The following is a 24447-nucleotide window of genomic DNA, read 5'->3' as shown; positions in this document are numbered from 1 at the left end:
ACGAGAGAGAGAGAGAACAATCTTGGAAATATAAATTATACAGAGCGTAAAAAGAAAAGAAGTGACCGCGGAAGCCCTTCATTCAGGCAAACGAGCAACGAAGGGCCTGAGTTGCAGACCTTGCACAAAAACAAGACAATAAACGCAAGGGGTAAGGAAAGCAACCGAGTGAGAAAAGAAAGATGAGCGAGTGGAAAAACCGTAACCGTGTGCCCGGGCCGAGAGAGCGGGAAAAAAGCCGAAGAGGAGCTTCTCGGCGAAACAGATGTTCCTGATACGATCATTTATAACCTCGCAGCGCGGGGGCGAATGGGGAGAGGAGCCTCGAAATAATTGTTTTCTTGGCCAGTGCAGTGCGCGAAGCATTAGGGAAAGAGGAGGAACCTCCCTTATTCCCTCCTAAGCGGGACCCAGTGTTACTCTTTGCGCGTTTTATCCCTACCCCCCCCCCCCCCCCCTTCGCTCCCCCACGGCGGGAGAGCCCGAGTTACGGGCACAAGGTAGCTTCTCTCTTAGTTTGCTCCCGAAACAAAGAGCGATCCCTCCCGCCGGGAAGGAGGCGCGGTCGAGGGGAAGCCAAGATGGCGGCGGGAGAGAGGGATAAATGTATACGGTTTTACGGGATGGGACGAAGGGAACGATGATTGAGGATGGGGGGAGAAAAAGGGGCGAGGGAGTGGGGACCGAAAGAAATTTAATGATAACACGCAGCCCAAGGAAGCTCGGCAGCTGGGAGCCGAGGGCGTGGCAATAGTGAGGGGGAAAAGGGGGACGATGCACCAGTCGTAGCGAAGCACAACGCTGCCCCAAACATGATAGACAACAACTAATAAAGAAAAAGAACTAGGAGGAAAGGAGAGGGCGGCAGGAACCGAGGAATCCTAGAGAACTTTTACAGGGTAAGAGACGTTGAATCACCGGGTACAGAAAGATTGCAGGGGGAGAACTTGTCCAGCGGAAAATGTTGCGGGCCATGGAAGAGGGAGCCGGAAAAGCACGCCAAATTAATCGAGCGTTTACAAAGCTGCGCGGCTAACGAAACCGCGGGGCGCCAGTACCTCATGGTCGTCATCGCTGAGCTGACTCCAACAGCCGCTTACGCTGGACAATGACTTAATGGGGCTAACCACGACTCGCACCTCGAGCATCAGGGGTTCAGTACAGTGCTTGAACATAGGGATAAAATTTGTCCCTTTACTTGCAGTTCGCTGGATGAGATAAAAATAGTCTTTCTGATGTTGGCTGCGCAACCAACGCGCCGCCTGCTTTTCTACGAGCGTGCAGCAAGGCCAAGGACGAGCTACACTATATAGTGCCCCCAACCCCCAAAGGTCCAGCGCTTGCGTCCTCCTCTGCAGAACACTGCAAAAGCCACGACGGACGAGGTATAGGAGAAAGCCAGCGACACACGCGAAGCCTTCGCAAGATTCCCAGCACCCAAAAGCACGACACTGCAGGGGCAGCACGCTGGCGGCGAGGAAGCAGCTCGGCTTCCAAGCGTACACACCGATCGTCAGGGCGCGCCCGGCCGGTACAGCTAGATGGCGTGCAATCTTTTCTGCGCCGGGAGGTGGAAACGACGACGACCTCGACGGAGCGGTCGCAATCCCGAGAAGCGACGTCTCCCCCCGCGAAGAGGAACGGAGACGCGCGCGGCGGCTTCAATTTCGCCGGGTTATACCTCAGCGCAACGACACCGGCGCCGAAGGGTATTGCACCAGCGCCGACGAGCGGCACAAGCGACGGGGGTCAGGAACCTGCGGGACGAGGACTGGGAAAGTTGAAAATAAGGAAAAGAAGGGAAAGGAGAACACAAAACACGACGGGACGAAAACGGGAAGAGCGAAAAACCGCACACGGGAGAGGAGACAAAAACATAGCGGGATGAAAAAGCGGTACAGGGAAACGTCACCAGGGAAGGAAAGGAATAACGACCTAAGCGCCAAGTAAACAGGCGAAAAATGGGAAAAAGAGAAACCGCCTTCTCGCGACCGAGAGGGAAAAAGGGGACAGGGTAGAAGGAAGATGGGTTAGACACGCCGCAAAGAGCGCGCGAAAAGAAATAATGAATAAAACCGCCGACCCTGGCCGCTCCGCCAAACAACTGAGCGCTTTCGGGACTGCGTTGCAGGAACACGCGCTCAGTAAGAGAGACGCGCCACGACGAAGCCGCTTTCCTCGCATCACCGCCAACTGCCGCTTCTGTCCTGGCACCACTTCTGTGTCTGTTCGAGACGTGCAGTTTTATCCGCATACTTCGATCCCAAGAAGTTGCCCCAAGACAAAAAAAAATTTAAAAAGACGAGATAGCAATATGCGAAGCCACTAACTGCGCCACAAGAGGCACACGCTTCCGCCCATTCACATTGAGCGCTCGGTGTTCCTCGCGGCGTTAACAGAACAGCGCCTGTGAATGATTAAACACTTTCGTGTACGACAGAGGATTCCGGAATCGACGCCATAGCAAACCGCGCTAAATAAAGGACGATTGCTTGACGGTGAGATGCAAATCGAGAAAAATTCAGGAGAGAACAGGCAGCGACTGGGTGGCATGAATGCAGTGAATAAGATAGCAGGGGTGAGGGGGTGGCGGGGACGAAGATGCGTGCATGAATGACATACACAGCTCAGCCTCTGAACGTCACTACGAGTCAGACAGGCATCTAAGGCGCGAGCGACAGAGGAAGAGAGAGAAAGAGAAACGTGAAAGATGAAGATGCAGAGGTATCCAAAGCGACCATATACGGGCCCAAGACGTAGGTTGCTGAATTCTGAACGAATAAGAAGGGCAGAAAATAAGGACAAAGAAAGGACGCAAACGGAAACGAAAGAAAAAAAATTACCTCAGGCTTAGAATAAAGAAGAATAAAACACAGGGGTACAAAAAAAAATAACGGGGAAGGTGAAAGCGCCAGACGATGTCGAGACCAAGTCGGGTACGGAATGAAAAAACGAGTGACGGCCTAAAAAAAAACAAAAGGCAAGACGAGAAACCGCCCGAAACAACCGCAAACCGGGAAGTGTTCGCACAAACTACGTAGACAGCGCGGATATTCGAAGCGAAAATAGCGCATCCCGGAGTAGAGATGAAGGATTCAAGCACCGCCAGGGCACGCTGACAAGGCCCGGGCTCTCCCCTATCTCTGCCTTCTTCGATGGTAAGAAGGAAAAAAAAAAAGAAGGGGTTGGAACGGGCACCCGAAAAGACGACCGGGAAATATCTTCTTTTCACTTTTTTGTTCTTAGAGAACAGAGCTACGCAAAATGAAAACGTGAACATGAACGGAAATATATTTAAGACGACACAAGGACACGAAACTCTGTAGAGCGCGTCGAATATGCGCGCTCTAAAATCCCTGTGGGAAAAAAAAAGGAAACAAAAATGAGATCGAAAGAAGAGGACTTCATACCCTCTCTAGGCAATATACGGTGCAGTGACGAGTGCGTCGATGTCGAGGAAGATTTGAAGATGAGAGGCTGGATTGTACGCAATTGAAACACGGTACTCTCAACGCTCAAGCTTTGCGCGGACTTCCACGTCCCGCGTAATGTGAATGATATCGGCGGTTACTAACGCTTCAGACAAACGACTTTACACATGCACCAAGACAACAGCGCCTCCTAAACGTATGGACAACGACCAGAGCCACAAAGGGACTCGGCGCAACTCAGCTTACGTCAGTAGTTGAACACAAAGTCAATGGGCGAGTTGCTTATACGTCAGAAGAAGGCTACACAGACGAGTACAGATAGGAGGATACAGACTAGCGGAGTTGCGCCACTAGCACCTCGGCAGCGATAGATATGAACTGGTAACGACCACGCCCTTAACCCAGGCTTTTAAAGGGCAAATGATATTACGCTAACTGAATACAACTCCTGATTTCGTAGGCGAACACCACTAGGAATTTTCTGGTTTCAGCCCTTTTCGTTCCCTTTTTTTCCCTATACGTAAAAAGAAGCGCAGCTTATTGCAAAGCCACAAACCAGACTTACCACAGAGTCGACATCGTTACGGAACGTGGAGAACCGGTGTATTCTGTCCTGCACTCAAGATAAGAAGGCGGTATAGCCGTGATTTTTCTTGAGCCCATATCCTTTCGAGGCGCTGCACGGAATTAGGGAAGCGGGGCTTGGAATCGCGAAAAGCGCGGGAAGTTTTGGGGAAACGAAGGGAAAGGAAGGAGACGACGGCGCGGCTCGCCAGACCGCCTGTCGCCCAGCTCCGCCGCCGCCGTCGTCGAAGTCTGCGCGGGTTCGCTTCAGCTCGCTCGCCGTATTCAAGAAACCGCGAACAAAGAAGAAAGAAAACAAAGGCCCCCGAGAAAAGGATGTGCAGAATCAGGCTCTCTTTTCCAAACAGCTGCGGGAATGTGCCGAGGAGAAGCCTGAGCACAGGGAAGAGAAGAAAAAAAAGCCGGGAAACAGAAGGCGCAAAAAATAAGGAAAAGAGACACACGACGATGGCAGACGAACGCGTCAGGGCGTTCGCCTCAAACCCGATATGGGGAAGATTGGGGGGAAAGAAGGAGAGAATGGAGAATATGGGAGCGGGGCAGGAAATCCTGGCCCTCAAAGGACCGGGCGGTGCCCAAAAAGGCAGCAAAAAGAAGGAAAACGAACACGGGAAGAACTAAGTTCTACACGCGCAAAGAAGACAATGGGATTGTGGGGAAAAACAGGACGGTGGAATGAAGGGCACCGAAAGTCATCCATGCAAACGAAAGGAAAATAAAAAAAACGAATGAAGTACTCTTTACCGAAACTCAGGAAACTTCGCACGCAGGACACGCGGTGTGAATACTACAGAAGGTGACACCACACTCCCCCCTCCCCCCCCCCAAAAAAAGAACGAAGATAAACACGCAACATAAACGAGGAATGCTCACGCGCCCTCGGCTCAGGTTTGCATGCCAGGATATCCCGGTGCACAAAAGCGGCGAATGAAGTTTAAAAAAATGTAAGGAACGTGCAGGGAAAAAATTGGCGACAAAAACCTGGGCGTCAATTTTGAATCCACGGAGGACAACGTCAAACCTTACCAGCGAGAATGTTATGGAAAACGAAGCTTGCTTCCGTGGCAAAGACGTCCCCGTCGGATGTCACGCACAACTGTCGAGAACGCAGGTTACGTATCAAACACCACGAACATGCCACAAACATTATTATCCTAACATTTACCTTAAAGGCGGTATTTCCAGCCACAAAAGTGAAGAGAGCAGAGGTTTCATGGCATAACGAGAGTGAAAGAAAATATACGACTGCCTACAACACTGAAGTATATCTGAAGCTATATTCTGCTGCGTCAGAAAGCCGTCCTCTTACGTTGAGTAAAGCAGAAATTTGGGCAAGTTGGTACGTATCCATTTTGAAACAGCGCAACAAAGACGGGACGTGGAAACTGAGGTGTAAAGACAAACAAGCGCTGACTAACAACTGGGTTTATTGAAAAAAAAAAACACACAAAATATATACAGAGTTAGGAAAGATTAATCGCCACCAAAGTCAACTCATGCCACATGTGACGCCAGATTGGAGATTGGATATCTGGCGTCACATGTGGCATGAGTTGACTTTGGTGGCGATTAATCTTTCCTAACTCTGTATATATTTTGTGTGTTTTTTTTCAATAAACCCAGTTGTTAGTCAGCGCTTGTTTGTCTTTACACCTCAGTTTCCACGTCCCGTCTTTGTTGCGCTGTTTCAAAATGGGTCCTCTTACGTGCCTGCCAATGCTGAGCAGGACTTGTGGCATGCAATTGTTAACGAAGTGCCTGCTTCCGTTGTCGGCAGCCGCCCGCCTGCGCCCTGCGGCGCCCAAGGGAGCCAAATGAATGCGAACGTTTTGTTCTAACACCGTCCCTGAGCGTTAAAGGTGCAAAGCTATTTACTTAAAAAAAAACGAATGCAACTCTAATTTTCGCGCGTGCAAAGTACCAAGTAAAGAATATTCAAGGGAGTCGGAAGAGAGGAGGAGAGAGAGAGAGAATACCAGCACGGGTTAGTTTTATTTTTCGCTCTCATTTTTTTTCTGGGCTAGTGCAGGCTAGCAGCTCCTTCCCTGCAAAGACGGAAGAAACCGGAGCCGCCAAGAGCGCGGCCAACAGAGCGCGCGACAGAATGGGAAAGGAACAGCCAGAGGAAAACTAGCGGCAGCAGAGTACGGACAACTGCGCAGTGATTGTCCGCGCTCTCCTCTCTGGCCGGTCGTCACGGTCTGCTGCGCATTACTACAGTGCGCGTCGCTACGGGGGTTGCCGGAAAGGAGGCTCAGATATCCCGGAGCAAGCGATGCGCATTTCCCCGGCAGCACCAATTGGCGAAGGCACAAAGACATCACACAGACAGAGGCGACCGGAGTACTGAAGGAAAAAAAAACTGGGAATAGGGAAGAAAAAGAAAATCAGCCGCCGCGAAGGAGGTAGACACAGAGGGAGGTGTGTAAGAGGCAATACGATGCGACTGCAAATGGAAGACCGTGGCGCGAAGCAGCGCCGCGGCTCGGAGAAAAACCGCGGAGGCACACGACCGTGCCGGGGGACCCAAAGCGCCCGATAACGCGGCGCCAAGGCTAACGTTACGCGTGAGCTGGTGTCGGGGCGAAGTTTACGCTGGAATGCAACCTGAATACACCTCTCCAAAGGGAGCACAGGCCCCAGTTAAAGACACGTGCGCACGCTCCTCAGAGGAAGGAGTCCCCTTGTGAGAGGTGCGTCTAAACAGGTATGTCGGTGTGAAAGGTGCCTCTTACACACCTGCTAGGTTGCTCACATGAACTTTGTAGACAGTCTGCTTGGAGGTCTATGACAGCCTCCACAGAACACAGAATATACAACGCGCAGTCTACTGTTTCGGCACTGAACACCGTCTGCAGAGGGTCTATCGACAACCAACTCAAAAATAATGAATACACATCAGACCAGTACTTCAAGCGTCTACTGACAGTTTATATATACACTATAGTGACTAAACAGAAGACTATTGTACTTCCTTTAGGGTTTCTCCTAACCCGAGGTGGAGTTTGCGCGTCAAGCAAGATCTCAGGGCCCACGACAGACACGTCACTGCGCTTCTCTGCCGAGCTTATATTCAGCTGCACCCCCAAGTTATATGCTTCAGAGGCGGACCGTTAAAGGCTGAGAGAATCTAAAGGATGGAGAAAATGTCACACTTTCGGCCTTTTTCAAAGACGGGGAGTTATCGCGCGGCAACGCGGCAGATTCTCATGACCCTGATAGAGTGACAATGCAGGAAGCGGCGCGACAGTGCAGAGAGGGGACTACCCATGACAATGGAGGGAGAGGACTATCGTTTGTGGTTTATGGGGGTTTAACGTCCCAAAGCGACTCAGGCTATGAGGGACGCCGTAGTGAGGGGCTCCGGGAGTTTCGACCACCTGGGGTTCTTTAACGTGCAGCACTGACATCGCACAGCACACGGACCTCTAGAACTCCGCCTCCATCGAAATTCGACCGCCGCGGCCGGGATCGAACCCGCGTATTTCGGTCCGGCAGCCGAGCGCCATAACCACTCAGCCACCGCGGCGGCGGGAGAGGACTATCGCCTTTCATCTGCCACTCCGTGCACTGTCACGCTAGCAGGCTCATGAGCTTCAGCAAGAGTTGCTGTCGGGCTAGTTGGCTTGATACTTGAAACCTTTGATGGCATTTCAAGGGTCATGAGAATCGGCCGACGCCATTGGCTGGAAGTGGGTCCTTTGAAGGGGAAATTCCGCTTCGTTCTCGAGTTGTATCCGACTGTAGTGGCCACAGTGTTACTCATAGCAATTGTTAAGGAGATATATTTCCGCCATAGGTCACCTAGTATTTACTCTGTAAGCTGGTCACAGCAACTGCTCTGCGAGTAATCTGACGTCGTAGTTATGCTCCTTTCGCAAAGCGCGGATGAACGCGGTACAGGAGGACGAAAAAGGAAATGGTGTGGGGGGGGGGGGGGCGGGGTGGAATGGCGGACTACGAAGCGGCAAGGATAAATTAGGGGGGGGGGGGGGGGGCTTTCGTTCGTAGCCATCGGCTGCAGGTGTCTCCTGTAGAAAGAAAGAAATCCGCGGTGCAACCGGCGGCCTGCACAGACGGTGCGCGCCACGTGTCCAAAAAGCCGCTCCCTGAAGACAGCACTGCCGTTCAAACCCCTGAACAATGAACGACCAGGACGCCCCGGAGAGCCGTCGCCGGCACTACGCGTTCGTACACAGAGACCGCATGCGTGCTGCGGCCAGCTGCTTGAAAGTTGCGTGCAGCAGCGATGACTGCGAGCCGCTTAGGAATAAAACGTTCGCTCCAACTGCCATGACGACAACGAACTCGCGCGGGCATCGGAAGCACCCAGAAGTTAGCGAGTGTACTTATTACAGAGACAATCGACTGCACTCGAGCTAAAGCGCAGCCCGGCGGCTGCACGGTTTTGAAGTTTACTCTCGCCAGGGTAAACAGCCACTCGCGACCGTCGCTCCTGTTTAACCACACGGATGCGCATAACACGCGAAGAATAAAATTCCTAAAAAATCCATCACCATACAGAACCTTCGAAATAGTACGGTAAGAAAAAAAGAAATAAAGACTACAAGGAGTTCGGAGATTGGTCCTTTTCGGGACTAACTGATCCGCCACAACGATTCCTCATTCAAGGGACTAGCTGCAAGGGGTAAACGAGTAGTCGCTTAGGGTTACTCCTTTGGAGACCAACTGTTACTCGATGAAGATGGAGCGACTAAGCCACATATATTTATCGCCGCAAATGTTCCCCAGGACAGCAAGCGTTACCCCCTCCCAGGATCAGCTGTTCCAATCCGCCTTTTTCACGACGCGACTGCGCATGCGCCCATCCCCTGGCGGCGGTGTCGCGAAACATATTGGAAGGGTCGCTCGCTCCACTCGAGACCGGTCGTGGAAGTGTAAACAAACCGGCTTCCTACGCGGGGTGCGTTGCTGCAACCGTCGGGCGTTCAGCGCGACGCATATGGCGATACCTACGAAATGTGTTGCATACGGCAGCAATGCCCAATATGTAAAGGGAAGTAAACTCGGATTTTTTCTCTTTCCGAGCGCTTCCCGGGACAGCCTTCGACGCGAAGCGTGGATAAAAGCAGTTCGCCGGCTCGACGATCGTGCCGCCCTTGGGCACCGTCAAGCACGTCAAGACTGTGCGGGAATCACTTTGTGACAGGTGCGGACGAGGTACTGTGTTTAAATGCGTGTGCAGTCGATCATGAAGTGTTTTATTCATGGGCAGGAAGGCCTCGAATGTCACCGCGGCACCCAGACTTCGTTCCGGCGCTTTTTGCTTTCTCAAACAAGAAGGCCAAATGGGCAAGCGCTGTGAGCCGCTTTCAACGCGCGATGGAGCGGGCAACGAAAAAGAAGCTACGAGAGCATTCACGCATGGTGCTAAAATTTTGTCATAATCTCCTATGGAAATTTCCTTGTTTATGCCACTACACCCTGGCCAATCCCCCCGTGTGGGTATGTGCCATGTATTAAGAAGCAGAAGAAGGTGCGTTATGCGTGTGTTCGAATCATATCCATGATGAAGAGCTCTCCGTGGTATCGCCGGAATGGATTAATGTGCGCCTCTCGCGCTCGTCTTTATGGACGCGCATGCTTGTTTAACCTATGGAGCGGTGTGTTGTGGGAAAATACAGTGAAATGCTAGCAGAGCTGCTTTGTTGCGAGTACGCTTGTGCTTTTATAGCTCGTGTAGCTATTCGGCAGGGCTTGAGCACAACGATTGCTTGTGAAAACTGTTGTCCCCAGTCGTTTTCTGTACTACGGCGTGCACGATGTAGTATCCACCTTTCATGAATGGCAGGCATATACAGCGGAAAACGCCAACCTCACTGATCTGGGATATTTCATTGAACATTATGTTCCGAATGTAGCCTTCATCTCTGAAGCGGCGGCCCTTCCTAGCTGGTGTTCGCATCGCATGCCGGATGATCGGAGATACTGAAGAATTTGCTCTTCGGTGAGCACTACAGCCTGCCTCAGACTTCGCACCAAGCCATCAGTCAACCCTAGAAATCCTCCAGGTACCAGGTGCTGCCCAGGACACGCCATCGTTGACAGATTCCAACAAAACGTGCTCCGCAGCGGCACTCAGTCCGGCCGGGTTGGGCGCGCAGTACCCTACCAGTGAGCTTCCAGCGTTGTACGCGAGGTGGCAGCACAGGAAAATGAAAAAGGCGGATTCAGTGTTTTCCAGGGGAGTGACCATTACTGCTCCAACAGCAACTTTTCATCCAGATAAGGATGAACCGCTCACTTTCTGCATGCTGAATATACAGCGCAATGCACAAGACGAGGAACAGAAACAGTGAAAGGCACACACTGTTTCTGTCCCTTGTGTCGTGCCTTGCGCTGTATATTTAGCATGCGGGACCAACTAGCCATTGTAAGCGCTCATTTCCATCAACGCCGGTCGAGCCACAGTACACCTATCCTGAGAATACCAAGGTTTGTAGAGCTATACTAGCGTTTAACCTGACTTGATGCATGTTTGCCGTTCAGAATAAAAAGAAAAAATAGTAATTATTTCCTCGGCAACGCTCTAGAATAACTTAGGAGGGTAGATGTGTAGGCCAGTTGGTGAGACATGAAGGAGCTAGACACCGCAGCGGACACGGGACAGAGAAAGAAGACGACACAGGGCGGTACTTGCAACTAAAATTGCGGTGTCTAGCTCCTTCACGTCTCTAGAATAAAGTTTCCGAGCAAACAGATCCAGCTACTCTAACACCACTGACCACAAGCAGGCCTCTCCAGCCTCCGGAAAAATTAAGGGCGGTTCCTAAAGAACAAACAGCACCTTCAACCACACTGCGCGCAACTCGGCACGTAAGACGCCACCTCTCTGTCTCTCCCCCTTCTCTCACCCTCAACGCGCAGCAGGACGCCATCGCGACGCCGTCGTTCGAAGAGCGCAGGCAGTGGTGACAGCGACCCGCGGCGCGCCGTCCCGCTAGCGATGCAAGGCGCGCGCGTCACGAGGCTTCTGGGGCCGCGCGCTTCTGGCCACCGCAGCAATCCATTGTTCGTTTTCCGCTTACGAGCTGCTCCGAACAAACAATAGGAAGATAGAGCGCTTCGCGACGACAGGGGACCGGGGCTGTGGCTTACGTGGCGAGGAGCTGCGTCGGCCCTGTTCGCGATCCCTGCTGCCCTTTCGAAAGGGCTGTGTGTACATGTTCGGCTGGGTATAAGTAATGTAAATAGGTGTGAACAGGCTGGCATGCGAAAGGGCGCCATAAAGCGGGGAATAAGGAGACGAGAACACCGAAGGCGCTGACTAGAAACCATATTTGCACACCGGAAAACCTCCTAGGAAACAGCGCAAAGGACGGGACGGGAAAGACAAGAGCACGAGCGCTGGAAAGGGCCCGATGTAGAAGAAATAAAATGCAAAAGGTGAACCCCAACCAACTAGCCCAAATGTCCACGTGGCGCAGCTGACAGGATGCGCTAAACATAAAACTCCAGGAAGGAATGGCGCTGAACCCCGTTTATTCGGCCCTTCCATCCGCAACTCTAACGTCATCTTCCCCTGGTCCATTCGCGGCGTCTGTCCTCGCCGTCGTCTTCGACTGTGAGTCACTACGCCTCATCTGTGTCGAACCTTCTGCGCAGGCCACACCACCGCTGAGACCGAGAACACGAAAGGCGCGGCGACTTCATCGCAACAATTCTGAAAGGCCGCGTGTATAGCGCTAGGAGACAATGGCTCCACTGCTGCAGCTGCGTTTCCGCGACGAAGCTACCATGACTGTCTAGAAGGCAGCTGCAGCTACTCGTGGTTTTCTTTCGTTACAGCTGAGCTACGATCGAGCGAATTTCAAGAAACCCACAAGGGGGGAAAAAGAAACAAAGTCGGACTGAACAGAAATGTAAAGCGCCGAAAGGGGACTGCCTCAGTCTGAAAGCAGCAATGGGTAACTGAGAGGCTCATTTTAATTACCAACATGTAAATCGCGAGTGCAACTCTTCCAGACAAGTTGTGCGCCATAAGGAGCGGACTCGGCCAATAAGAGGGACTTGTAATAAGGGAGTAACTACTCATTGGCATCCACCCAAGCGTAGCCGAACGGCTACAAAGGAAAGCTATACAGTTTTCTCAGAAACTGTAAAGCTTTCTTTGTAGCAGCATGGCTGCGCTTGGGCGGATGCCAATGAGTAATTACTCCCTTATGACAAAACATTTCACCAATAGGGGCACTTGCAGGCAGTTCCGATCCATCATGAAAAAACCTTCATAGTGCGCGCAAATCTGACGTAGCAAGCACAACTTGCTTGCACCTTGACGAAAAAGCGTGACACCATGCCGCGAGCCACAAAGGTTTCTGTGACATTGCTGTGTCACAGGTGACCGATCAGTCACGTGTCCTCGAAAACAAGGCGAACGGCTCGCGCAATGCGTCACACGTTTCCTTAACGCGAACAGCACTGCGCACCGAGACACGTGCGCAGTCGAGTACTGCCTTGTGACCGCGTATCGGGATGCTTTCATTACTGAACTATTAAAACACTTTTGCCTACTGATTCCTGGAAGCGATACAAAACAAAGGGAGCGAAGGAAAACCAGTCTTTTTTTTTTTTAATTTCCCGAGAGTGCAGAAACGTCGCACCGCTTACCGTTTCTGTTTTCGCTATCAGCCGGTTTCATCTGTATCGGATGGTGCATCTGCAAAGAGAAATAAGAAACTGAGATTGGACTTCATGAAAGCCGAAACACAATGCACTTCAAAATTTATAAACATTTAAGGGCGGCCACAGCTCTAGTCATGCTTTTACGTACGCCAGTAACTAACGCTGCGTAGATGCAATGGTTATCTGCTGTTAACACTACGGAAATGTTCAATTTTGGAAGAGACTAATTTTCTGCCGCTCAAATATATGGCTAAGGCTACATTGACAAAACAACAATGGGGCGCAGAGTTGCGTTAGAGTGCCGTTCATGTGCTTTGCTGGCAAGAAACCCACTGTAAAATTACAGCCGCCTCTGAAACACTGAATTTCAAAGGCCCGCGTTACATTAGTCAGCGCCGTGTTTTGGACCACCCAAGACAAATATGCAAACACATCAACCGTTCTCAACGCGCTCAATTCATACACGTTCGTTTTAAAGCGCTGACTGAACTACTCCAGTAACTATTTCCACGTCAAAGGAAGTCGTTAAAAGTTTACCACTGCGTTAGAACAACAGGCATGACCGCAGCACAAATGAGAAGAATAGACACACTCGTTAAGGGTATACGCTTCAAGCACGACCGATTACCCCTCCCGGCGAAAGTTTCCGTCGGTTTCGTCCTATTTTTAGCAAACACAAAAATTAAGGCGAGAGCACCGACAAACGGTCTTGGGGGCAAAAACAGGAGCCCATGTTAAACAAAAAAAGGAACCGCGTCATCGGCAGACGAAACGCAGAGCTGTCTCAACACGGACCAGAGATACCGGGCGCAGTATATGGGGCGCCCGTAAACAAAGCCCACCGCTGTTGCCAGAGCGCATACACACAGCGCCGAACATCCCGCGGGCAGACAAAGGATATTCTTGGACCGAGCACTGTTTACGAACGTGCTCGCTCCGTTGGCTCGTAGATTTGAAAGACACACCAACTCGTATATGTATACGGGCCCCATATGCCGGCTGCGCCCCGGTCCAAACGGCGCTGGCTCCAACGACGTGAAGTGAACAATGAACAGAGCGTGGACTGGAGTTTACTGGAATTCGACCCCCCCCCCCCCCCCCTTTAAACGAATTACGAGACCGCGACTAAAGCACGCTTGCAAGCGACATCTTTGGCAGATCCAACAAATGCACCACGCCGTGGTTCACCTTGAATGTATGATATTTCACGACATAATCACCCCCCCCCCCCGTCCCGCAAGAAAAAAATAAAAAAATACAGGAAAAATACAAACTAAACATCGGCAGTTATCTGGATCCGGGGCCCAAAAGAGTGCCTCATTAGAAAACCCGACAAACGCAAGTGACTACGCACGTTCAGATAATTTTACGGCTGTCAATGACGCTGCATTCGGAAAAGCAGCACGTAACAAAATCGGTCCAGTAGAAAACTCGACTCGCAAAATTCGAAAGCACATGGATTTTTCATAGAGGCGGACGCTACACTAGTTATACCCCTGTTACACGGGCGTTTTCAACGGCAGTTCAGTTGACTCTCAGTTGAACTGAACGGCAGTTAGCGGTGTTACACGGCAGTGCTAACTGCCGTTGAAATCTCAACGGCAGTTGAGTTCGACTGAGATCGGGGGTCCCAGTTGAACGGCCAACTGACAAGATGGCGACCTAGGGACCGAAAAACTTGCCCTCTTACTGGATTGTCTTGGCTCAGTGTGCTTCGAACCCGCAAATTTCTACCGCAAAGCAAAAACTACACAAAAATAATTGTCACTATAGTAAAGAATATATACACTACGATCATTTACAGCAAGAGAAAAAATGCACACACTGCTTTTTTCTTATTTAAACTTAGCTCTAGACGCGAGGTCATGTGGTTAGAGTGCTAACTGAACAGAACGCGAAGTGCTCGTGTAACAGCTGGCGATTCCAGTTGAGTTCAACGGCAGTTGAAATCCTCAACTGGCGGTTAACTGAACTGTCGTTGAAAACGCCCGTGTAACACGGGTATTAGACGCCTACCGTGCTTCGTGGCTGGGGTACGGCAGATGATATGAAATCCAGGTTACGAGATGCTTTCTAGCACACACACTCGGGGTAACGTCTCAAGGCAAACTGGCCTCTCTCGGGCAGTGGGTGGTGTTATGCACGGCGTGCCTTCCAGCCCAAATGGATCAAGAAGCGGACTCCCTCGAGCAGAATTTCTAAAAAAAACCTTCGTGAAGAAAACCTTCGAAAAAAAAAAAAACGCTGCTGCGAGGACTGGCGTTCGCGGAAGCAGCGGCGACAATGACGGCGTCAAGTGGCCGAGTGGGGCCTTGGGTTGCCAGAAGGAGTGACGCTTTCGTCGGTTACGCCGGGGATGATAATTGACAGAAGTGCGACTTCCCACAAAATTCCCGAGTTTCGGACAACAGGCAGGGAAGTGCAACATCGTTCATCCCCCTGCTGGGAAACGGCTCGACATTCCTCGCCCACGGGGGCGCTGACCTGGCAGCTGTGGTCAAGTCAACGTGACAGTGTTCGAGGAATGACTTTTTCCCTGTTTCTTCGACGAACTGTGAGGGCGTCAGCACCGCCACCTGCCGTGGGCGGTACCTCCAGTGTCTACGTCTGTTCGTTTGCTTGGACATCGTTCTCAGAACTGTATTCGCCAGTCAGGGATCTCGGAAATACCAGGGGTATTTAACGGGCTGCTGGTTTGGTATTGAGAGACTCCCGTCCGCTAAGAAGCTCTCTTTAACTGAGAGGCATTCTCAGTTCCTCTTACATCGTGTAAATAGTCTGCATAGTTTCCCCTGCCTTTCCCTTCCTAACCGCGTTTCCGATCTTCCCCGTCCCTTCTCCGGTCCCGACCCAGCTACACAACAGTGTACTGACGGAAGACCCGCATCGTAACAAGCAGGTCGTAAAGTTTACCAATGAGCGCAGACACTTCGAAAATACGCCCACGTAACGGAACAGCCCATACTGGTAAATCTAATTCCATGCAAAAAAAGTATTCTAATATCATTTAACAATAAATCGAGAACGATCAGATATTAATTAACGGCTATTTCTGCGTATCCACCAAATGCACGGTGAAAAAAGAAAATGGGATGATAAGCGGAAAAAAAATGGCGGCAAGTGAGGACTTTTGAAAAATAGCGCACAGCCCGTTCTGGAATACATCAGACTGGAGAGATATACAAAACCTTTATGGCGAAAGCTGTGATCCGAATAGCGTGGCATTAGGGTCTCTATAAGAAAGAGAACATGGCTGCCATTCTATATATATATATATATATATATATATATATATATATATATATATATATATATATATATATATATATATATATATATCGATTTAGCAGCCGCCAGCTTTACGATACTGAAACAATCAATGAACATCAACCGGGGCTGCGGATATTCAACATTTGTTCTCCCACATCTCCAACAACAGAGGTCGCTGGTAGATCAGTGCGGAGAACCGGCCCAGCGTTCAATAATTCTTTCACTCCCTCCTTTATCCCTTCCCTTACGGCGCGGTTCAGGTGTCCAACGATATACGAGACAGATACTGCGCCATTTCCTTTCCACCAAAAACCAATTATTATTCAATAAAAATTCTGAGGGCACTTAAATCTGCTTACGTGCTGGAATGCGAAAGCATAGAACTTTCTAGAACGCGAGTTTTTTTCACGGCGCCTGTAGGCATCGCTTTTTATTCCGTTCTTAATTTGTTTATTTTGGTTTCGTTTTAGTTTTAGTAATCTTTATATCTACCTTATTTATTTTTATTCTTTTATTTTTTGTACCCTTTTATTTTTACCTGTATTCTTTTTTTAATAATTACCAATTATGATCATTACTAATCACCTATTAGTAATTGCTAAGAGAATATGGGCTATAGCAATTATGCCATTGATGACGTCATAGTGTGACAGATTTCGCGGACGGACGGACGATGAGCCATTAAAGGCTTTCACCTTAAAAATGTTCCTTTAGACCGCATGTGGTCAGTGCGTGGACAAGATATTGAAGTCGTTTTGACGAAACAACCTAAGGCAGTACCGGGAGTCGACTGAGGGCGACGTTGCGGCCACCAGACAAATCTCTCTTTCACAGAAAACAGTTTGCCGGCAAGGCCTTCGCGGAGGACCTACAGGAATGCCTCTGCCGCCACCCTCTCTCCTTCGCGGCGGCGGAAACAATGGCGAGCGCGCGTTCTTAAGAGAGTCGTTCCGCAAATGGGGCGGGAGCGTCGGCGCCGACTTTTGACGAGTCGATCACTGGCGCCGATTGGCGGCGTTCCCCGAGACGCCGTCCGGGAGGACAACGACCGCATTCTTGGCAGTATACGCGGTGTGTACACGGCCACGCGCTTCGGTGCGTAGAGTGAGGACGCGGGAAACGAATCGAAGAAAAGAAAGCACCGGAGCCGGGGTTACGGCCGAGCTCTTCAGCTTTACTCCCACCAGACACTCTTCGGCTCGGGAAGAACACCGCGGAGAACATGTACATTCGGGGAGACAGCAGCAGCACGGCTGTTCACGGGGCGAGCCACCGTTTTCAGCTACCGTGGACGTTTCGCTCGGTTCCCGATCAATAGCTGCACTCGATTCGTTTAAAGTATTTGCCCACAACGACGGTCTCGTGATGTGGTTATCGCGCCTGACCCAAATGATAAGTCCATTCGATACCACGATTCGTCCGCGCTCAGCTGAGCCACTGAATCGTTCAAGCGTACTGTGATTAGGCACATGTTCGGCATGCCAATGATCCGGCTGGCGAGTTCGATATGCCGCGAGAACAATAGAGGGCCACCTGTTATCGAATTTTCGACCGGTCAACTTGATAACGCAGCGGCCCGCCGACCGATGTGCCAAGCGAACTGCGAAAATTGAGGGCTAGCTGCGTGATGGTGTCAACGTCCGCGCGCGCTATGGGGAACTTGCGCTGAAGTTTGCAGTGCCGATTGCAGCGCCATAACACACTGCCTAGCGAGAAGAGCAAGCAGTTCTGGGTAGTACTCTTAGTACTTTTCCGCGCCGCCTTCAGGCGCTTATTGGCGTGGGCCTCCGCGCTCCGTCGAAGGCGCACGTGCCGTGCGTCAGCTATCTGGGCTACGCCGAGAGAAGCTAGGCAATCAATGCTGTCAGCCAAACGCGGGTATCTAATCGCGCAGAATGTGTTGTCGCGTTTGCAGCGGCCCAAGCGGGTGACAAAAGCAGTTTTGAGTCATGGAATGGAACAACTGCAGTGCCACCTTGGCAGCGCAGGTTCCCCATTGTCGACTTGAGAGTTGTAGCACAGCCATAGGGCATATACCTTAAAGCGTAGCCGCTGTCGTTTCTATCGTTGCCACACATACCAAGCCAACTTTTTCCGTACGGCTGCAGCTACCGTATAGTTAGCCTGTTTACTGTACGGCAGTGCTCACACTCCATTTTAACTGACCCAAATACGGTGTACATCGAAACGAAGAAACACAAGCATACGCGAGCAGTGTGCACACAAAGCCCGATATGACGAACAGGAGATGTGGTGCAGTTTGTACAGTGTAATACCCCTGTCACACGGGCATTTCGAGGGCCCTCGGACAGATAGCCAATCGACTCAAAGGCGATCGAGCGCTGCTACACGGGCAGTTTCAATGGCCATCGAGTCAATAGTCTGTCGAGTTCACGGAGCAGCGCGGAACTCCATCGAGATTTCGAGGGCCTTCGAGCGCTGCCCAAGGTTGCTAGCGTTGCCTCCAGCGGCGCCAAGCGCACTTTCGTACAGGATACATTCACGGAACAAAAGGATGAACAAACATTATTCGCCTAAACTTTACCGCAAACAGTCTGTACAATAAGTTTAAAATTGTATCAGACTGGTTTTAAGTGCCTTAGGCGCATTAATTTTGCGTTGTGTCTTTTGCGTTGCTTGAGTACTTAGCGTTGACAACATTGCGGCAGTCTGCCCAGTCGCTTCACAGCGATAACAGTTTCGACGCTAATCCTTCAAATCAATATCGTGTTCTAAGCTGCCGTTTTCGCCTTCGATTTGCCCATTCTTACCCTCACATAAAGTTTCAAGAGACAAATAGCTCTTGTTTTTCAGATATCAAGGCGACTTCCCAAGCCTGACGAAGCAGCGCTCAGACGCAGTTGGACTGGCTTGGTTCTGGCTCGTCTTGTATTAGAGTGGCTACAGCAGTGTCTGCATCTGTCCATCGCGTACGTGCAATTAAAAAGGTTTTAAACGACATGCGCGTATGCGTGTATTTCAGCATTCAGTATACATATATAAAATATTTTTGCAAAATCCAAAGTACCGATTGTGGCGCCACGCAAGCTTGGCTTAAGACACGAGAACCATTTCAATGGCCATTGAGATTCGCCGTGGAGCAGCGACACACCTCCTTCGAGTTGGATGGCGATTGAGAATTTCGAAGACCCTCGAATCGATAGCCATTGAAACTGGCCGCGTGAGGGGGTATTAGTCATCGGGTGAAAGGACGACCGAGCGTGCTGAAAAACAACAAAAAAGCACGAAATACACAGCGCGCCAACGCGAGCCACGAACAGAACAGCGCAGCAAAAGGGAACCGAACACGAAAATACGTCCAGGTGCCACAGTTAAAAAAAAAGAAAGATGTGGGGGGGGGGGGGGGGGGAGGAATCAGAAAGAAGCCACCTCCAAGAAACCCCGGAGGTGAGGAGAGAAGCCGCCGGCGTTCAACGACAACTCTCGGGTTCTTCTGCACAGTCAACGTCACAGCGGCATCAGAAATAAATGGCAACCGTAGCGGATCGATGACGACACTTCCCGCGCGATTGTAACCCCCTAGCGGCAGACGAAAAGTTGCGTCACTCATCAGCATTCAGCCCGAGGGGCACGCGCGGCGCACGTCTTCGGGGTGCACTGTCAAGAAAACACTGAAGAGAAAAGAAGAAAGGAGGGAGACGAGCACTGCATCCCGACGAGCGGGGGGGGGGGGGGGGGGCACAAATAGAGGGGGCACGTGCATTGCGCGCGAGACAAACACAAACGTAATCCCTCGCCTGAAGCAACCAGCCACCTCAACCGTGTCTAACCGGCCGAAGATAAAAAAAAAAGGAGGGGGGGGGGGGGGGGCTCGACGAAAGTATATAGTGATTATTTATTTAAAATAACAAAAAGGAAGGTAAAAGATGTTTGCTCACCCCGGCATCTGCCATCACTAAACGGCGGCACCTGAGCTGGGGTAGCGGAAATATAGGATAGCAGGCAGTTTGAAGAAGTGAAACAAAGAGGTGAGGGGATAGCAGGAAAGAGACGAAAGACGCAGACGCAGAAAAAGAGGAATCTTGGGACAGCGCAGTTCACGGGGGGATAAAAGGGCAGAGTAGGAGCGGCGGGACGAAGGCGTGTGGGGAAAGCGATGAAGGCCGTCTCCGCTCGCGCCGCACAATCGAAGGCATCAAGCTCGACGGCGATAACATGTACTGCGCAAGGATGCACACGCCAATCGAAGCCGTGGGTGGGGGGAGAAACATCGATGGAGCGAACGAGGCGTCAGAGTCCCGTCAGGAATTGCTAAGAATCAAACTTCGAGGATGCTCCCCCGCCCTTTTTCTTTCTTCTAATCACGTTCTTATCATACATGCAGGGAAATTAGGTGAAGTGTTCCAGTGTGCGCGGGAGGCGGGATAAGTATCTGAAAGGCCGCCATCAAACTGGGCGCGTACGTTGCAGAACGCAATGTCGATATAGTCCGTTGCGTGGCAGAGATCCCCCATCAACGGAAAAATGCGAGCGAAATTGAGGGAGGCAACAAGGAAGGAAGAACGAGGATTCGGGCTGGCGCCCACGCCGTTCCAAGAAACCAAGATAGGAGTAAACGATGGAGAGAGAAAAGAACTAGTTGGAAAAAAAAGAATGGCAGTCCATCAAGAACATCCAAGGGATGAACAGAAGAAAACAGCTTGAAAGTTTAAAAGTGAAGACCGAGCGACGTTGCGTATTTATGCCCGGCGTGTTCGGCAGGATCAAAACAAATTGACGGTCGATGAATGCCCTCTCGGAAAGAACACTTACCACAAAAATGGTCAGGCGCTATAAGGCCACTAAGCAATGTAATAACAACGCTCCTGAACGACACTGCAACCGCACAAAGAACACAACTTAGCCGCTTTCACTCCAACACGCTACGGTGCGAGATAAAACAAGTTAGCCCGGCAGCGAATCTCCGCAACACAGCGGCGTCGGCTCAGAACTTTTCCCGAGACGAGGCGCGGAGGGGGCAATCCGCGACGCGCTTTCCCGATCACGGCCCGAAAGCAGTGACAGCCTAATCCTCGCTGATCCGGGCCGCCGACGCTTATCGCGGCCGCGCGGAGCCGTGTTGTAGCCGCGATTTTCTTCCACGGCTCCCCTTCGCTGCCAGCGCCGAGTGTACGCGTATATATGACGAGATGCCGAGCCGTGGCCTGCGTCCTACATTCGCGACGGGTTGTTCGGTTGACTAACATCGAACCATCAGCTACACGGTCGCGTTTCTTGCCGAAGGGTTCTCCGCCGAGCTAAGTAAGCCTTTTTGGTTGAGCGGCCAAGTAACAGCCCGTTGGAGGCTATTGTGGCGCTGTTCCCACTGTGTTCTGCTGCGGTATACGCTATCGTTGTAACCAAACTCAATGCTCAGTCTCGTAACCTCGTGTGGCCAGGAGGATGAAAGTTGGGGGGTGTTGAAGCAAAAGGAAAGACTGTTGGAGGTCAGTCGGTTCCCAACCACAGCAATATAGAACGGTGCGAAAAACGGGACGGGAAGACAGGAAGTGACCGTGTCAGCGCTGTGTCTGTCGCCTCTTGTCTTCCTGTACTGTTTTTGGCGCCGTTCCATAGCCGTGAGCTTTGAAGCAAAACTGCTCCACTGAGAGCGCTACGCCGTGCATTACATGCCGAAGGATGTCGGGCGTGGGATTCGAACTTGCAACCTCACGCCGCTGTAGCGGGTGCACAAACCGCCGGAGCGACGTCTTCGCTGTGCAGATTGCCGCGGCCGCGTTTAGTACACGGTGAGGATGTAAGTTGTTGCAGAATCACAAGACCCGGCGACAACTTACACAACGCAGCAAGGACCGTGTTGCAGCAAGCCGATCACGATGCGTGTACATTGTGTTTACACGAAACAACGCGAGTGATGGCGCCACTGCCCTATAGCATTGTGGGGGAGGGGGGGGGGGGGCACGAGGCGCGAGGGTTAATGCTGTAGGCCCTGCTGTATAGCGTTTCGATGACCAGGATAGACGGAGAACCATTCTCATCTCGCTGACCTCAATACTTCCACAAATGCAAGACGTGGTAGGCATCGCCTAGCAGCGGGCTGCCTCGATAAGCCTTCCGCAAAACAGCGCAAATTATAGGCGTAATAAACTAGAGAAATAAGACACCACAAAAGCTATTAGGTGTTCCGCCAAGTTCGCGCCAATTTTCATCATGAATATGCACCAACTTGCCCAAGCTACGGGTCTTAAGACTTCCCCGCAGGCCGGCCTGAAATTAATAAAGCAACGAGACAACCAGAGCTCACCCACCCGCTACGCGATATTCCCGGCACGCAAACTGATCAAACCTGGCGGATATAACTGGGGAAAAGTGTACCTGCGGGTACCGGAAAGCTGCACGGCGCGAGCACGCGAAGCGTGCTTGCAAAGGCGCGAGTTACGCAAGGACGCATTAACTAACCACTTACGCACAGTTCGCGGCACGACCAGTTTTAGCGCAGTAACCGAAACAACGGCGCAGCCTGGGCGCCACGCGATCGGCCCATCATTGCTGTACTGGCGGAATCGGAAGCCATAAAATGAAGAAAAAAATGCCCGCAGCGTTCGAAGAGCTTGTATTAATAGGTTTAAGCACGCCGCCATGCACGGTTGAGACGGTGCTCGGCCACACGGGCGGTGCACACGAGAAACGAGACATTACCGCTATGGTTTATTAACCATTAGCGAAATCGATAAACACCGCCCTGCACGCAAACCACGTGCCTACACTCGGTTGCAACTCAATCACGAAGCGGTTTTTCCCCGTCAAGGACCCTCTTCCAGCCAATGGCGTCGGCCGATTCTCATGACCCTGCTAGCGTGACAATGCAGGGAGTTGCAGATGAAAGGGAACAGTCCCCTCCCTCCATGGTAAATGATAGTTCCCATCCTGTACTGTCGCGCATTCCCTACCACTCCCTACACAATGCAGGGTGTGGCAGATGAAAGGGATAGCCCCCTCCCTCCATGGTAGGGGATGGTGGTCTCCCTGCACTGTCGCGCCGCTGCCTACTTTACCTCGCTTTCAGGGTTATCAGAATCAGCCGTCGCCATTGGCTGGAAAGGGGGTCCTATGACGGTAAAATGCCACTTCGTTCTTGAGTTGTATGCTGCTATAGTGTCAGGCCACCGAGCAGGAAACAAAGGTGCAAACAGAAAACAAGCCCGCAGCAGCCCCAACGAGGCTACGGACGTCGAGCTCCAAATTTGGAGTACTCCGGTGTCAACAGCTGATTGCGTCGCATCCTTCACACGGCGATGTTTGCACGGCCCAACAAAATCTCGCCTGTGTTCACTCAACCAGTGTGTAATGAAATATCATTCGTAGGGAAAAGTACGCAGACCGCCGCCGTCAGGCCTGACGACAGAGGCCGCGAGCGGTTGCGATAGGGTTCGCCCGAGAAAACGACACGGGAACGTCGTTGCGGCTAATTTCGCGCTACGATGCACGCGTCTGAGAGCCTGGCTGGCGTGTAGTAGCAGCGTCGTCTGCCCGTAAGCATCTTCCGCGAAATGCACTCGTCGAAGTTGCGCAACTGCTGCAGTATGAGCGCTGCACTTGAGCTTGGCGCAGCTGGCGCTACAGCCACAACATGGAAAGAGAGAGAAAGAGAAAAAAAAAAGGAATTTCCCCCTAAGAGCACAGACAAGAAAGTGCCCAAGGTGCTCTGGCTGTACTCCAGGAGAAAATGTTCGCAGGACACATGGCATTTTTTTTTTGTTCTGAGACACAGTAGGAGCGAGAGCTGACATAGTGAATGCACAGTCTTTGTCAGAAGAGCCCAGCGGGTCACTTTCTGAGCCGTGTAGTAGGAATTCTGCAGCATTCCTGCGATTCCTACCCATTGAAGGGGACAGGATCAGAAATTCCACCTTCAGGAGAAATGGAACGCTGGGGATGAATTACGAGCCCCACAGTGTGGCTGGGAAGCAAGCCCCCTGGGCTCTAAACTTTGACAAAGGATGTACAGTACTCACGGATTGAAATAGGACATTCGGAGCGCAAGCCTTGCAGTGCCACGCAGGCATGTGGTAAACCACAGGCCGGCTCGTTGGCTACTGGAAGGAACAATTCTGCTTTGTAGATGTTCTCCCCCTCGCGCCATCCATCTTGGTTCCAAGAGCATGTCTCGAGCGGGCGGCTGGCTACCACATGAAGCGGAACTGCCAGGCTGCGCTCCGAATGTCCTATTTCAATCCGTGAGTACTGTACAAGGCGACTCTCATCTGCCCATTATCCACCCCCCCCCCCCCCCCCCTCCAATTCACGCAGACGCAGCTTGCGTGCGACTGCTTTCTACAGGTTTCATTGCAAGGAGTAATGAAGAACATTATTCTCTTCCAGCACGCGACAGTTACAAACTTAAAAGCGGTTCGTATCAGTCGAACATTGGTAATTTTTCTACCGACCATTACAGCGAGTAATTACTAGGGTCGGCGGACGCTTCAGGACACTGGCATCCCCCCGCACGCGCAAACAGTCGCTCGTGGTTGCGTGAGGGCAGTCGCCAGAGCGACCC

General features: G+C 51.4%; 1 protein-coding gene across 50 annotated transcripts in view; it reads right to left on the bottom strand.

Annotated features, from left to right (window-relative positions):
- The window catches only part of LOC144103794 (CUGBP Elav-like family member 2), a 541184-nt gene that overhangs the window by 151280 nt on the left and 365457 nt on the right, over nucleotides 1-24447 (bottom strand). For all 50 annotated transcript variants that reach the window (XM_077636467.1, XM_077636478.1, XM_077636494.1 and 47 more), the window contains one exon: nucleotides 12645-12693. In XM_077636467.1, coding sequence (XP_077492593.1) covers nucleotides 12645-12693 — 49 coding nt within the window. The remainder of the gene's footprint in view (nucleotides 1-12644; nucleotides 12694-24447) is intronic.

This window comes from Amblyomma americanum, chromosome 9, assembly GCF_052857255.1.
Source record: "Amblyomma americanum isolate KBUSLIRL-KWMA chromosome 9, ASM5285725v1, whole genome shotgun sequence".
In the NCBI taxonomy this organism is placed as follows: Eukaryota; Metazoa; Arthropoda; class Arachnida; order Ixodida; family Ixodidae; genus Amblyomma; species Amblyomma americanum.
Note: the sequence above shows the minus strand (reverse complement) of the source record. Positions and strands in the feature narration are given on the sequence as shown.